General features: G+C 39.3%; 1 protein-coding gene across 7 annotated transcripts in view; it reads right to left on the bottom strand.

Annotated features, from left to right (window-relative positions):
- Nucleotides 1-4,020: 4,020 nt before the first annotated feature.
- ITPR1 (inositol 1,4,5-trisphosphate receptor type 1) overlaps nt 4,021-16,608 on the bottom strand; it is a 251,731-nt gene continuing 239,143 nt past the window's right edge. For all 7 annotated transcript variants that reach the window (XM_078853566.1, XM_078853570.1, XM_078853568.1 and 4 more), the window contains 2 exons: nt 12,988-13,149; nt 4,021-5,381 (listed from right to left, as the gene is read on the bottom strand). In XM_078853566.1, coding sequence (XP_078709692.1) covers nt 5,295-5,381; nt 12,988-13,149 — 249 coding nt within the window. In that variant the 3' untranslated portion in view covers nt 4,021-5,294. The remainder of the gene's footprint in view (nt 5,382-12,987; nt 13,150-16,608) is intronic.

Genomic DNA, 16,608 nt, shown 5'->3' with positions numbered 1-16,608 from the left:
CCATGAGAACATCATAAAAGTAGGATAAATAAATTAATGCAACTATTTGGTATGGTGCCACTTATACACATATCACAGTTTTAATCTTACATAACTAAGCATGTTTGAAGTGCCGTTTGATTGCAGCTTTAGTATCACTTCCATACTTGACTTTCCTTTCTAAGTTTATCTCACTGTTGGTTATGGGTCTGAAAAAAAGGGGTTTATACTCCAAGTGCTGACATGATGAGTACTGTGTATAGCAAGAGGGTTATGTGGCTAATGTTGTAGACTATGTTGGAAAGATATTTGTCACTATAGATTTTGCTTGTCATATGCAGAGATGACATGCAGATCTCCCCTTTGAAAGACTGATAGTCATTCTGAGATCCATCCACCCACAAAAACCACAAACATGCTGCTTTACTCAAGTCTTTACTTTAACCACTACTTTGTGATGCAAAACTGGTGGAGTTTTTGGTACTTTTTGTTTAAAATGAAATCTTTGTAGGGGTTTTCCAGCATCTTTGCTCGTTGCTAAAAACAAATCAGCTTTGTACTATGGCATGGGACAAGAACACAGTTCAGTTTACTTTTACACATGTTTGACATTTATTGAATTACAATATTGAGTCTGAAGAAAACTGGATAAGGTAGTTAAAAAATATCAGACTCAAAGATCTCTCACCACCCTGCAATATTTAGCACTTATTTCACCAACACAAATGTCAACTTCACATTTGTACTATTTCTACTCTAAGAATCATTCTATCATGATTTAGTATCAGTCATATCTTTAAAAGATTAACAACATGGTTATTTCATTTGTAAATGCAAATACTTGATGTTAAGCATTAAGGCTGCACAGTTAAGTCCTTAAACGTCGGAAAATACACAAGTTAAGGTGTATACACTGCAGAGTTTAGGAAACCAGTCCCATGATGATCAACAATCTCATTTAAAAAAATAAATTCAGTGTTAGAATCTTCCAAGTTTCCATGTGTCATACTGCTGCAGCTACTTTTAATGATCACTTTGGACATTTTTGCAGGTGATACATTTTGTGCATTAGTCTTTTTATGTACCATTTTAGGCATGTTATAAGTGTCTGCAAAAATTAAAGAATTGTTAGTAGGACCATGGAACAGAGAAAACACAAGGCAGTGTCTTCAGATGCTTATATCTTTTAAACGTAAAAGGAAAAGTACTCCAAATATGTTTCTCTTGTTCAAAAATACAATAGGCAATTTTAAAAAAACCTATTAAGTATGTGTGTAGGAGCATTTCCCAGTCTTGGAGACAAGCTGAATTGTTATGTGGAGCTATATTGTGACTTGACTGACAAAGTATCAATCAAGACTCCATTATATAACAAGGTATCCATCACACAAGTTCTATTGAGAGTCCCTGCCGTTAGCACACAGACCGTAATCCAAGTTTCTTTGTCCTGTTCTGTGCCAATTTGCTGTAAAATGATGACAAGTCTAGACAGTCTTTGTAGCAATCATAGGACCACTGCATTACAACTATATTTTCTAAACATTTTTGCATTGTCTTGATTACCATGTCACCTGCTTCATTAGTGAAGAAAATTCTCAGTCAGCAATTCAGCCATTGATGCAAAGTGAAAAATAATTGGAGATACTTCCCCTCTATAACTTTCCATTATTAGTGAAACTAGCCGATTCTTTGTTCCTCTTCAGAAGGACACATTCAGGTTAGCCACGGACAAAGTTATTTTAAGACAAATAATTATACCCCCAAACTTTAAAATATGGGAACCTCATTTTACAAGTCCTGTGAATCTGAGAAATGTGGTGTGCATGTAGGGCTGGGAGGCAGATTAGAATTTGAGAGTTTTTAATTCTTTAACTAACTCCCCTTGGTAAGCTGCATCAAGTTACTTACTTTTCAGCGATGGAAAGTGAAGTAGAGAGATTAATACTTGCTTCTCACAGAGGTTGAGGGAAGTAGGTTTCACCTTCTTCTTGGTTTTCCCTCATTAAGTTGTTCACACCCAAACAAAATGGAACTCCTATAAAACTAGTCCAGTTATTTCTCCTATAGATTGAGTAAGGGGGAGAAGTTTATTTTTTTTATATGTTTGAAAAATACTTGGGAGGTACTTAGGAAGTCTGGTGTCATCTAATGTCCAAAATAAAATATATATAACTGCTATAGAAATATTTAAAGTTTTAAACAGCATATCCCTTCTCCCTCTCCCAATTACCTACCAGTCAATGAGATGCAAACTAAGTTGTGGGGCTCATATTATTTTACTCATTGAGGAGAAACATTAGGCTTGGCCTTATACACATCAAGAAGGAAGGCCGAGTCTCTGTCCTTTACTTCTGTACTCATGTTAGGGCTGTGGTTTGACAGTAGTAGTTTTGTTCCTGGAAGTTACCTTTTGCTGTTAAGTTATTCCACTGAGTTAAAAAATTACATGCCAACTCCACACATTTTCCAGGATTTCATATACTGGATATTGGTTCATTTCAGAGCTGTCTTTAGGAAGGTTTATCATACTGTTAGAAAAAAATTTACGAGTTAGACAATAAGAGTCTCGAATGTCTTCTAAAGTATAGACGTGTAAGAGTCTTGAAGTTGTCACTCCCCCTCTTGGATCCCAACACTGAATCCTGGACTAAATATATGATCAAACATCTTGGGTTAAAAGCATTGATGGCACCTGTTTTTAGAGCTGGAGGAATTTTTCCTGATCATTTATAGTCCATGATATGCAAATAGGGCGTTAGCTCTTCTCTAGTAAGTTGCACAATCAGCTTTTGTTGGATACAAAAGATTAACAGCACATAAATGTTGCACTTAAATAAAGGTTCTCAATTTGTCTCTTTATGAAGTACAGGTAGGCATGATCTGCAACGTTTGAATCAGGAGTCGGAATCCCCTTACACTTGTCTGTGATCGGAGATGGGAGGTTTTTTTGGTCCGATTTCTATTATTTATTTGTACTGTGGTAATGCGTAGAAGCCCCAGTCATTGTTATGGCCAGGATCCAGCACCACTGAAGTCAATGGAAATTTTGCCACTGACTTCAAGGAGGGACCTTTTCCCTTCTCTTTTATTCCCCCACCTGGGAGAAGTGTGAGAATAAGGAACACACGCCACAAAGAAATTCAGGAGAGGAAGACTAACTTGATTCTTTCATTGATTGACAAATATTACTGGATGGACTATCCACTAGAGCAATAAATACCAAAGTACCAAAAGACTTGGTACATACCAAGGGCTCATTTCCAAAACTAAACATTACAAGAAAATAGTTTTAGTATGACAGTGTTAATTCGGGGGGGAGGAGGGGGGCGGAGAAGGGAGAACGACGGGCAGAAAGTAAAACAAAGCTGTTGGCATACTTGAGAAATTAAAAAAATTCAAGTTATAAAAATATTTCTGGTTACAGTGGTATTAATCAGGATTCCCCCCCACCCCGTTCATTGCAAATTATCTGACATTTCATTCTGATCTTGAGCAGTGGTTCCTACCCTTTGCAGACAATTGTACCTTTTTACCACATTAAGAACCTATTAACTGTACCACAGCTAGTTCCTGCTGCCTCCCAGTCAAGTGTGTGCACTCTGATCTGTAGTGATCGCTCTTGAGAGCGCAGTGCGTGGGTCTGGAGTGTGTTTTAAGCTCTGTTGCAGGTTTCAGCTTGCACGGGGTGGGCAGAACAATTGGTGGGACATCGGCTCCCTATCCTTGCTCTTATGAAGAGTCTCTGAGCTAAGGTATCGATCATAAAAGCTTGAGAACCATCCCTAGAGAGATTTATAGAACACTGTAGTTTCCACTGTCAAAGGTCAATTATTTGCTCTGTTAATAAAAGATCACCCCCTCAATGGCTCATTTCAGCATTCTAAGAAAATCCTTGCCTTTTAAAGTATTCTAGCTACTCAGTCATGTGGTTTTCAAGTAGAGGAAGGTTAGCCTAATAAAAGGAACATGGATTAGGACAGCAGGTAAAACTAATACAATTTCATGGGAAGGGAACAAACTAACAGCAGTCTGTCAACTGTACAGTATTATTCTGCATCATTTATTTAAATACTTCTGTTTATGCATTTACAAACTTTCGTAGCTCTCCATCCATAACTCTGCTGGGTTTTTTTAGACACTATTGCAGAGTAATTTTAGCTACTGTAAAATGAGGTCCATGTACAAAACTAGGTGACAGATATAAAAAAAGAGGTTCCTTTCATATTTTTCATACCAGGAACAAAAGTGACCAAATGGAGGGAAAACACAAACTCAACCCCAAAGAAGAGTCTCTTTCATAAGTACTACCTACGTCAGTGCTCAACTACAAGTCCTAAAATAGGATAGTTCATACTTTAATGGTGCAATGCATGTCTGTTAAAACTCCTGGCTGGGAATGTGCATCTCTAATGAACAAACAAAAGAAGAAAAGGCTACATGGGGAATGTTAAGTTCAGAAACCATCTAAATGGTATGGCACAAAACTCTAAGAAATTACACTGATTTACTAGCAGTGTATTTTCATCCCAAACTTAATTTTGCATAAAAAGTTCCCTTTAAGAAATCTGTTGAATTCTTCAAAAACTAACATTTGAGCTTCTGTGGTCTCCTATATTTAAGAAATAATCATTTGAAACACACCTCAATCTGGAGGCTTCCAAAGAATATTTAAGAACCAAATTTTCTTTTTTTTAAATGTATACCAATTTAACAGCTCAGATTCCCAATGTTAACCCTAGGAGGAAGAGGCAGCCAGATATGGCATTTCAGGATATTTACACGCATGGTACAAAAATGCCCAGGGGTATGAAACACCAGGAACACAGTTTGGCAGCACCCTCATTTACACCTGTAATTTTGAACTATTTATTACATTGTACTAACACACCAGATTCAAAGATGTGTACTCCCTTTAGGATGTTTAGGAGTTACCAGTATATTGTGATTGCATATTTAATATTGCACAATTGTATAAAAACATAAATACTAGCTATTCTAGTTTTTAAATACAAAATACAAGTCACATACTTTTTAGTCAATCCTTTTCAAGTGCAATTCAAGGGGTCTCTATGGTCCTTCCAATAAAAGGCAATTTTCATACTTTTGGCACAAGTATAACCCCCAATCACATGCCAACAAGATCTAATTACAATACATATGCCCAGATTTTTATAGTAGCAGTCATATACATACATATAAAAACAGGGTATTTACAAATGAACTAATCATACATAGAAGCAGCCTTAGTGGTTGAATCTGAACTCTTGTTTAGCGTTATTCATGTTGTTTTGAGAGGGATATGCGACCCTTTTGATTTATGCTGGTTGCTGTGGGTTCACATTCACGGGAGGAGGATGTCCTAGGAGACCAATACGCTGTTTCTGCTTCCTCTGTTCTGTCATCTGGAAAATTAAAAAGTTTGCTCATTAGACCGAGACACTTCCTGTACGTCAGCTCACAGAATGAACCATCGCTGTATTTGTGGTTAGGTTTTATTCTGAAACCCACTTTCTACAAATAATGCACTTCCGGCTGCTAAACATGAATAGATTAAAAAGGTCAATCATATCCCCTGTTTTGTGAACCCAGCAGGGATATCTGTGAACCTGCTCATGTGACTAAGTATTCAGAGATGACGGATGCTGTTTTGCAAAAAACTGTTCTGTGAAGGCCACATTACTGGCATGAAATTAACCTAGATGATAGCTTTCAAAAACTTCCTGTGTTGATAATTCTCTGTAGACTTCCCACTATTTCCACAACTTATTTGGGGAAAGTAGGGGTACTGTGTGTTGGGAGACTTCATCTCAGTCTGAAAATATCAACTGTTTGTAGAAATTCACTCTTGGGTCACAAGAATGCAAACATTCCTCCTGATTTGCCAAAGCTGAGATAGGAGGCAATAATGCAAAATAAGGGACACAGGAGCAAAACTACATATTTTTCCACAAAACATTTTCTGTAACCTCAGTCCCAAAATTCTGGATGTTTGCCAATAATAATTTACATCAAATGTAATACCACCACCAAATTCGAGAGGGAAGAAGGTATACGAGCTAAAGAGAGTGACACTCCTAATAGAGAAGCATATCCTTTCATTATTGTGATCCAGAGCACAGCAAAGCAGCCATCATCCATGTTTCTTTGCGTTCAACCCTTCCCAACACCTTGTTAGAAATCTGCTAAGGTCTGAAAGCCTGAGACAACCAACACACCAGTTTAATCAGTAACACTGGCATTTCTGTGGTCCCCATCATCCTAGTATATGAGCATTTCATGAACATTAATGAATTTGTCCTCACATCACCCCTGAAGAAGGTAAGTATCTCCATTCTACAGAAACTGACGCAGAAGGAGATATAGGGTGTGTTTACACTGCAATTAAAAACCCACAGCTCGCTGTGTCGGCTGACTTGGGCTTGCAGGATTCGGGTTCAGGCCGAACATCTACACTGCAATTACACAGACCCCTTGGCCTGAGCCCTGCGAGCCTGAGTCAGCTGACACAGGCCAGCCGTCGATTTTTAATTGCAGTGTAGACATACTCATAGGGCCTGATTTTCATAGGGTCTGAAGAGTAGGCCTGAAGTGACTGACCCGAAGTCACGCAGGAAATCTTTGGCAGGGAGTAGAACTCAGGCTCCCTAACTCCAGCCTAACACCAAATGATTCTTCCTTGGATAACATGGGTACTGTTCAGCCTCCATCACATTACCATCACAATGGCTGCAAATTCCAAGACTTACATAAAAGTGCTGAGACCCAACCTTCTTACTGCTCATCCCCCATGGCATTACTTGGTCAACACACAAAAGGACCACAATCTTGTTCCATTTTTATTTCTTCTTCCCCTGGACTGAGCATACTGAGACTTAATAAAAATAAATGGAGCCAGGCTACCATGCATCTGTCAAGATACTTAGAGTTTTTTAATCAATACTCCTTCCGTTCTGTTTTAGGAGTTACTTTAATATAATAAACATTTACACTGAATAGCAAGTTGTAAGAAACCAGTCTCTAGATATTGTTCCCACTCTACCAAAATTTAGCATCCAAACCAGATACAGCTTATACAATAATTTTTCATTAAAAAGTTGAGCTACAATGTGAATTTCCACCATTTTTCATATCATATGAATTGTTATTGGCCCTTGTTTTGGCTTGGAATTCATTTGAACCAAATAGTGCTTTTTCTATCATGTCTATATTCATGCAGGTTACTAATCTGTGTAATTGTTCGTTTTTGGGACATTTCACTCCAAATACTGACTAATATAATTGATAGGGACAGTAAATCAATGCCAAGATAACAGATAGCCTGTTTGCATTTTCAGCTCTCTACCAGTAAACACACTTGAGCAGATTTACATAAAATCTATACGTTGAGAGACCGAATAAATTCTCCCTTTCTAAGGTCAGGCATTGAATAATTAAAGTATGGAGTTTGCCACGGCAAGATGACTCAACCAGACTGGACTGCCGTGAACAATCTTCAGAATTATCCTTTTGCTACTACCTTTCATTAGAGGACTGAAAAGCATTTTAAACACCATTAATTAATCTAATCACCTCTATGATGTACATATCTGTAAATATGCTCCTTTAACCAATAGGTAAATGTCACAATCTAACTTTCATAGAAGGAGACTTTTTCAAATGGAGCTGAATCAGGTTGTGTCTTTCTCAAAGTCACACCAAAGGAGTGGAGCAGCACTCAGGTCCTAGCTCAGTTCCCCTACTCTAACCCTTAGATTTCCTAATGCTATATGGGGTTTGAAGTGTGTGTTATTTTTTAAAATATAATTAACTACTTAATACAAACAGAGAAAACCTATTTGTAGGTTTTATTTCCATTATTCTATTATTTCCACTGGACAAATTAATAAAACATATGCTTTCAGAGGGGACAAGGTTGTGAGTAGCAATTGGATTCAAACAATTAGATATGAAGGAGGCACGCAAAATGGTAGAAGAATGAGGGAAGGACAGTAGTTAAACAGAATGCTAAATTTTGATACAAGTTTAGTTAACAGGAGGAATTAATTTTTTTTTAAGGAAAGCATAAGCTGACTAAATGCAAGTTGAAAACAAAATGAAACCTAGATGCAGAATCACATTGTTCTAGTATGGCGTTTGGAAGCGTCAAAGACCCCATGGAGCAATTTTTGTCTTGATCTGGAGAGTGAGTTACTTAACTGGAGAGGGAGTTACTTTTGTAACTTGTTGCTTTAATGCCTTTTGCAAGTGCTTCATACTCATTTACAGTAATGAATTAAAAATGGTCAGATTTTCAATAGTTCATGGTGCATTTTTATTTTATTTCAAAGGCATTTTCAAAGTGGACACTCAGAATTTCAGTTTTAAATGACACTTACAATCCCCAGAAACTTGTAGGATCAGCCAGATCACAAAGCAAACAAATGAAAGATTTGCCCTTTATTTGATTCAGAACAATCCCTGAGCTAGCTCCTCTTCCTGGAGACAGTTCTTCCTAATATGATGGAGAGATGTACTAGTTTTGTCTCATAATTGGAGCATCCTGCAACTTAAGCAGGGTTATCTCAGTGACAGTACTTAGGGGAATTCCTAAGAGCTATCACATTAATGAAGCTGGTTTCCTCTTCTGCCTTTGCAGTGAAGTAGCTATCTATTTTCACAAAGAACAAGGGAAGGTTCTTTGTGCTTGGGCAGTAGAAAGTTGCAAGCTTTAGAAATAAATACATCTGGGGCATGATCCAAGGCCTGATTGAAATTGATGGAAAGAATCCCATTGACTGCAGTGGATATGAGTCAGACCCTCTAACAGGAAGACCTACGTCACATGTTTAAGATAACTGTTTCCAGGCAAAGTGGCATGACAGTGACCCAATGAGTATATTAAGGCATAGATAAGAGAGGATTTGGTTTGGAGAGAAACATTATGGAAAGTAGCAAAATTCTGGAGCTCCAGACAAGATAACTGCAGTTATAGAAAGAAAAGGAGTACCAGTGGCACCTTAGAGACTAACCAATTTATTTGACCATAAGCTTTTGTGAGCTACAGCTCACTTCATCGGATGTTATTTACAGAAGTTATTTATGAGGGCTTCTGCAGTGCCATAAGAACTGGTGAAAAACTAAGCAACTCAGTCAAGTCAAAGTGTGGCATAAGACCAGGGGGCACGGAATCACCATCACTTTTCATCATGTTCTGAAACTGGACACTAAATGTCAGACGAGTGGGAGGGCTGGAGATTGGATGATCTAGAGTTAAATTTGTAAACCTATGCAGATGATGTTGTGCAACTGGCAGACACATTTGAACGGATAATATTCTTTGCTACCTTGAAAAACTGTTGCAGTCAACTTGGACTTACAATAAATACTCATATGAAAAAGTGATTGCATCTTGGAAAAGGGATAATAGATGAAGTTTCGATAGAACAAGTAGAATCTTATGTGTATCTAGGAAGTCTGATCAGTGCCAATGGTTCCATCAAGCACGAGGTTAAAAGGAGATGTGACTTAGCCACAAAATTATTGACTGATGAAAATATATATTTGGCACAAAGTGAAAATTGATTAGATTACTGTACTACAAGTATTACTGTATGGTAATACTGTGACAAAGTGGGGCTGTTCTTAATGTTTCCTCTGAATATTGTGGGGGTGCCTCAGTTTCCCCTATCCAGTTCTTAAGTATCTAGGTGGTAGGATAAGGGTGTATGATCGTTGCAGAGCCCTAAAGGGCAGGTGTGTGCAGGGGTCTGGACACAGAGAATGGCCAACACCCTGTTTCCTGGCAACTGATGACCTGGCCCTTCCCCTCTGCAAGGTGAGAGCTAAAGGGTTGAAGACAAAGAGATCAGGTGACCTCCTGGCCCAGGAAAGGGACAAAGCCCAGAGGAGGAGGGGCTGGAGAGAGTTTCAGTTTGGGGCTGACTGGGGACATGGAGTGAAGTGCACATGTGGTTGTCTAGCTAACTGCCCCCCAAAATGGACCCGGCTGAGGGGTCCTGTTCTCTGCACCTACAAGCTCTGTTTTAGACCATGTTCCTGTCATCTAATAAACCTTCTGTTTTACTGGCTGGCTGAGAGTCATGTCTGACTGCGAAGTTGGGGTGCAGGACCCTCTGGCTTCCCCAGGAGCCTGCCTGGGCGGACTCGCTGTGGGAAGCGCACAGAAGGGCAGAGGCTGCTGAATGCTCCGAGGTCAGACCCAGGAAGGTGGAAGTTGTGTGAGCTGTCTCCTTAAGACAGTCTGCTCACAGAAAGGAGACTTCCCCCGAGTCCTGACTGGCTTCGTAGGGAGCAGTTCCAGAGCATTGCCCGGGGACTCCGTGACAAATACATTCAAAAGCAACTGGCAGTCTGGATTTGGCCCAGGTCCACCTATTGACTACCCCTGCATTAACCTGACTGATTCTCACCATCAGAAGAGCAGAGCACGTAGTGGAAAAAAAGGACAGTGAGCATCTCAGCCAATATTCTCTTGCAGAGACTAACTACTTTATCAATAAAAAGAAAAGGAGTACTTGTGGCACCTTAGAGACTAACCAATTTATCTGAGCATAAGCTTTCGTGAGCTACACGAAAGCTTATGCTCAGATAAATTGGTTAGTCTCTAAGGTGCCACAAGTACTCCTTTTCTTTTTGAGAATACAGACTAACATGGCTGTTACTCTGAAACCTACTTTATCAATCTAAATTTCCTATCCAGAAAATGCACTCCTGAGAGTAGATTCCTTGGCTGGGTTTTCCTATCCTGCTTGCACAGTGTACTGTTCTGAAACTGCAAAGCAAGCGTATAATAAAATAGTTCAGTTAAAAACCAGCAACATTTTAATTCACTTCATACTCTGTGCTCAGTTACACATATTTTTCCTAGCCAGCCTGCTGGCAAGATTATGTCCCATGCACCATAAAACCTTCAGCTGTAACTCTAACAGCAGTACATGGAGACCTGAACAACAGGAATTTTGCCAGTTAGGAAGCATGGTGCAAATTATAGATTTGTGCCAGACAGGTAGTATTTGTCTTTAGTGAACTATTATCTCCTGACAGATAACAGTCTGTTTCTACTATAGATTAAGTTTGGATTGTAATAGTGGCTACCTGCAGCATGGTGCATCTCATTTAATTCAAAGTGGAACTAATCCCAGTTTAAAATGGGAATTACAATAATAGAAACACCCCTAGGAAGAGGCTCAGTGGCAACAACCAATCAGTTTAGAGAAAGTTGTCAACCATTTTACAGTAGGAAAAATCAAACGTTGAAGAGATAATGAGCCAAATTCAGTGACTACTTGTGGCCTGTACAACTCCATCAACTGCTCTGGGATTCCATGATGTGCAAGTTAGCAAAGAATTTTACCCAATGCCTACATCTATAAACTCAATTAATTAAGGTGTTGGTGTGTTCTTCTGGTTCAGGTTATTGTTCAAAGCTGCATAACTAGTAATTTTGTGCTATATAAAATTTCAGACAAGCCACAGCATTTCTCCCTTTATCTTCAGTTGGACACTTCAAGCACAAAATGGAAAAGGGTTTTGGCACTTGAGCTTTCTTGGGGAGGCCCATCTCTGAGATGAATATGGTCCAAAAGAACCTGCCCCAAGCTGCTTCCGCTGTTAATAGCAAATAGTAAAGAAGCACCTACGATTGAACCGTATTGATCTCCTGACAGCAGTGGCTCCAGGTGGTATCCCCACAAAACATGGATTTTTGCCAAGTGGGCCAAGATTTCCCATTTGTAGGCCAACAGGAAGTATTGTGTAAAAAGGGAAGAGACATGGTCTAAATAACTATTTAAAGGGTTCTTTGAGGGTCTGTGTCCATTTAAACAGAGGAAAATGGGAACAGAGAACCAAGAACTGTGTTGCTTGGGACACTCCTTCAGTTTTTCTTCACAGGGATGTTGCTGTTGAAAACTGAATAAAAGCAATTTCAGGGCAATATTCGCCGGTACAGGGTAAATTACCAGACTCCCTTTTTGGATGCCTGTGGTTAAGTGCTGGAGCTGCCTTCTTTGCTGTCACACATGTATGGATGATGTAGCCACAAGTACCTCGAGTATGTAACAATAAGAGAGTGGTCACTAGGTTGCATAAGAGTTTGCGCATATTTCTGCATATTCTGGGATTTAGCAGTGTACAGACTTCCAGCAAAACACACACATACGAAGACCAGAATACAATAAAATTCACTAGAGTAAAAATTTCATGAAGGGTAACTTTTTATACAACTTGCATTTCACCTTGGGATGTCATCCATAATAAAATATTCATAGTTTGCCAGGCCACACAGTCACAGGAAAGAGATTTCTAAAAGAAATCTATCCTTAAATGTTTAAGAACCATTGCAATAACTATGTAAAGGAAGGATCTAGAACAAAAGTTAACATTCAAATCCTTGAGTTCTCACTCTAATGTTATTGTCAATTAGAAGTCAGTGTATTACAACCAAGTCTGCTGAGTAACATTGACCCATAACTGAAGTTGCAGTTGGTAATCTTTACTATAGAAGGCAATAGGCAGTGTCATACAAGATATTTTCATGATTTAGGGGGATTACTCTATACTCTCAGGATAAGAAATCATTATATACACAGCTCACAATAGGAATTTGATTTGGTTTTTAGAACAAGTTTTACTTTTTAAAAGATGGGTAAATTGGAAAATGTTCAGTTCTGTTAGAACTGGACAGTTCGGTTGGCTGTATGACTGGAATTTGGATTGGAGATTCTTCTAAACTTGTGAATTTGTTGTGGCAGCAGTGAACAAGGAGTTCTGCACATTGTTTGTATAGTCAGTTAAATTGTAAACATCCAATTCCCAATACAGATCAATCCAGATTTTACAAAACTCTTTAATCCAAAATGCCTTTCTATCCCCAGCTTTACAGCAAGTGATTGCAAATTCCCCTAATTTTCCAAATGTTCGGGGAGGTTCCAGTACTCTCCATCCAATTGAAGTTTATCAGTAGCTAATCCCCCTCACTGCAACTGTGTTTTGCTAGAACTTCCTTACCTGATCTTTAAGCTCTGACAGCTGGCCAGAGAGGTTGGTTACCAGCTTCATGGTAGATTCTAGCTTTTCCTGCAAGTTCCTGAGTTCATTCTGTTCTCCTTCAGAATCGCTGCTTACAAGGGACATGGCGCGCATCCTAGGGAACCAATCAAGGTTTCTTTCCTGGAATTCAGACACAAGGACATGATTATTGCTAGACAAGGACAAAACTGTGCGTGTGGCTGTGTGCGCGCAAATCTTCAGCACACGACGATATTATTCAGTCACAAGCTCTCAATAGTTCAAACTTTCAGTTTTATTTGCACCCTGTTGGGAGATTTCTAGAACTGCCTCACCACAGAATTTCATCACTGGAGAGACAGGACAGCACTGCAGAGTAAGAGGGATAAAGGTTTTGTAGCCTACGTTTCTCCTTTCCTGCCAGTGTACTCCTTCAGCCTTAAGAACAGGTATATTCCACCATAACATACGAGTCCTCTACTACGAACTGGCCATAGTTAATACTTGAAGATGCATTAACCAGTGTTAGAAATCAGCAGTCAGAATTCTGGAGCCTACTGCCATCCAGCCTCCTATCCACAGATATACAGGGGTTCTTCCTTGAACTGCTATAGCTGAGATCTAAATTGGCTGCTTAATCCAAACCTGCTTCACAAGGGAAAAAATAAAGAATTTAAATAGTGCTTTGCAAAGACATCCATAGCAATCCCGTTGGCTTCCTTATTGCTACAGTCTCCCATTTTGAGACACACCTTTTCAAAGCACATAGTCAAGATGAACATGCTAGATGTGCCCTTGAACAGACATGTTTGAGAATTAGGGCTGTGGAAAATTTTGTCAAAACTATTTATTTGACAGGAAAAAAATTACTTATCACAAAGTGCTTGCTTTCTGGAGAAATTTTTTTCTAGTGAAAACACCCAAATACTGCCCCAGCTGAAAATCAAAAAATGTTGGTTGAAATTTTTTGCGGTATAAGCAATTACTCTAGTTGCAATGGGGGTGTAATTTGATAATTAGGGAACAGGGAAGTGGTCTGCGGGATCACAAATAGGTAGAAAAACCGATCCAAGAGACACACACAGGATGAGAGAGTTGCCAACTCTCACGATTTTATCAAAAGTCTTGTGATATTTGGTGGTTTTCTTAAAGCCCCAACTCCTGGAGACAAGTAAACAGCACAAGAATTTCAGGTTTCATTCACCAAAATAATAATAATAATAATAATAATAAAAAAAATCTCTAGCCCTCATAGTTGTGGAGAAGGCCTGAAAACGTGACCTCCAGGCATCCTAATCGATCACTCAGAAAACAGGCAGCAAATAAAAAGAATCCAAAATATATCATTTTTGGAAGATATCTTGAGTTTGGGGGATATGGCATTTTAACAACTTGGGGTTGACGGTACTGGTATTATGGTGGTTCAGAGCTGCCACTGGCCTGCTGGGTGACCTTGGGCAAGTCACATCACCTCTGTGCCTCAGTTTCCCCTCAACGGTAAAAGGGGATAATGCTATTGATTCCATTTGTACAGTGTTTTGAGATCTGTGGAGAAGAGCACTCTATACGAGCTGGGTACTGTTAGTAATTATTATGAAAAAGTTTAAAAATCTCTGCTAAGGGTTAACAGGCTGTGTAGGAATTTTGTTTATGGAGGTATTTTTACCACAAGACGGTATGTACCGCATGTTGCCAATCAATTTTAGATAGCTTAATCACTTCACTGCTGCTTCATTATACACGGCTTGTATGTCTGGCCAACACTCAAAGTTTATCTGGTAACATCCAGCTGTAACTGAACCGAAATGCCCAGTCAAATAACAAGTCTGGCTGAAGGGGTGGGCAGGTATCAAGCAGGGAAGGATTAAAGGGACAAAATAATGCAGTAAAGCACAGTGATTGCAAGTTGGATGGGCCCCCTTTACTTACAACCCCCGCCCCCCAAACACCTTTTTTTAACCCAATATAATTGTCTAGACCCCTTTACTAAAATAAAGAGCTAAAGGCATAATAGTCAATATGTGTACACACATACACAGTTCTAACCTCCTCCATTCCACCTGAAGAGAAAACAAACAGTTAGTTTAATTTTGTTTTTAAAAACACAACCAGCACCACAAAAAGAAGCAAGGGAAAAAGGACAGTTTCATCTAGAATTTTGTCCCAATTTTTTTTTCTGTGAAACAAACACACTAAAACCTTAAAACTAAGATGATGAAAAATGAATCAAAAACGAAAAGGGGAATGTTTAAAGGTCATTTGCTGGCAAGCCTGCTGGGTCTGTAAGTACTGCAGTCTACCTCTGTGTCATGGATCCCAAAGCCTGCGCGTCTCCCAGGAGGATCCCGTTCGCACAGAAAAATTCTATTCAAGGTTGAAGAAAAGGTTTATCGTGATGATCTAGTTTCTGTTGAACTTTAAGCAAAGCACCAAGGTCTCTTTAAAGACATAGCCGTACATCTTTTGGTCACAAGCTTTGGTATTTTTTTTGAATACACTAAGTGAGCCATAAACTTGAAGCTCCACTCCTAATCTGTTTTCCTGCCTCCACCCCCACCCCCCCACTAGTTACTACTGGCATCCTGCATACCAATGTTGTTATGTACTGTCTGCTGTGGTCCTCCTACAAGCCGAAGCAGCACGATCCTGGCTGTGCAGTCAGCTCCCTCTTCCCGTCACAGTAGCAGCTTCCTCTGTTTAAACAGACGAACTGACTAAAGCCACTGACGGAAGTTGGCTAACCACAGTGCTGGGTTTCGGATTAGCTCTTTTCTAGGTAAAGTTGGAAAAGTCCCTGTAAAGCAAATATCATTACAATCTCAGACATGGGGGCGATGTTGACCAGCCTCTTAAAATGTCCATGCTTGGAAATGTAAAAAAAAAAAAAAAAAAAAAAAAAAAAGAGGAAACCGTCGTGCATGATGCAGATGTGATGCATTCTGAGAAGGGGTTGCTTTTCCCTGCTTCCACTGAAAGTCTGTTCTAAGAAAGGTTTCTAATGCAACCTCAGTTAAAAACATGTCCAGTGGTTAAAATGGGCAGAAAGAAGGTACCCTTTGATAAATTACAGATGGACTAACCATGTTCCTCAAGAATCACATTTTCAAAAGCAAGCACGATATAGAGGCACAAATCTGGGTTCTAACCTCAGCTCTGCCACTGAAGTGCCATGTGGCCTTGGGTGAAGTCATTACTACTATGCTGGGCCTCTGTTTACTCATCTGAATATTGAAAATGAAAAGCATGAAAATGAAAATCATGATGCCTGGGGGTTTTTTTGAGGCGAGATGAATGAAAGAGAATCCCACTGGTTTCTTTCTCCACCTCACATCAAGCTAACTTTTCCTTCAGTAATGGGCTAGATACAACTCTCTCCACTTGGAGTTCACATTCCTCCCCTTTTTGAAAAGGCAGACAATGTGCCCCCACTTCCTCACACTTAGCCTGTCTGTGAAAACAGACTAGTGGTTTTAAAAACCTAACTTTTCATTGTTCCTGTAGGTTTGTAATTAGTTACCTTTTCCATTCACATGAAGAAAGCAACTAGAGATAACTCAATATATGGACACCATTTCCAGAGGCAGAGTAAGACAGCATTTGAATATAAAATAATGACCACTG

Source organism: Lepidochelys kempii, chromosome 7 (genome assembly GCF_965140285.1).
Source record: "Lepidochelys kempii isolate rLepKem1 chromosome 7, rLepKem1.hap1, whole genome shotgun sequence".
NCBI classification, from domain to species: domain Eukaryota; kingdom Metazoa; phylum Chordata; order Testudines; family Cheloniidae; genus Lepidochelys; species Lepidochelys kempii.
The sequence above is the reverse complement of the archived record's forward strand: the minus strand, read 5'-3'. Positions and strand labels throughout refer to the sequence as shown.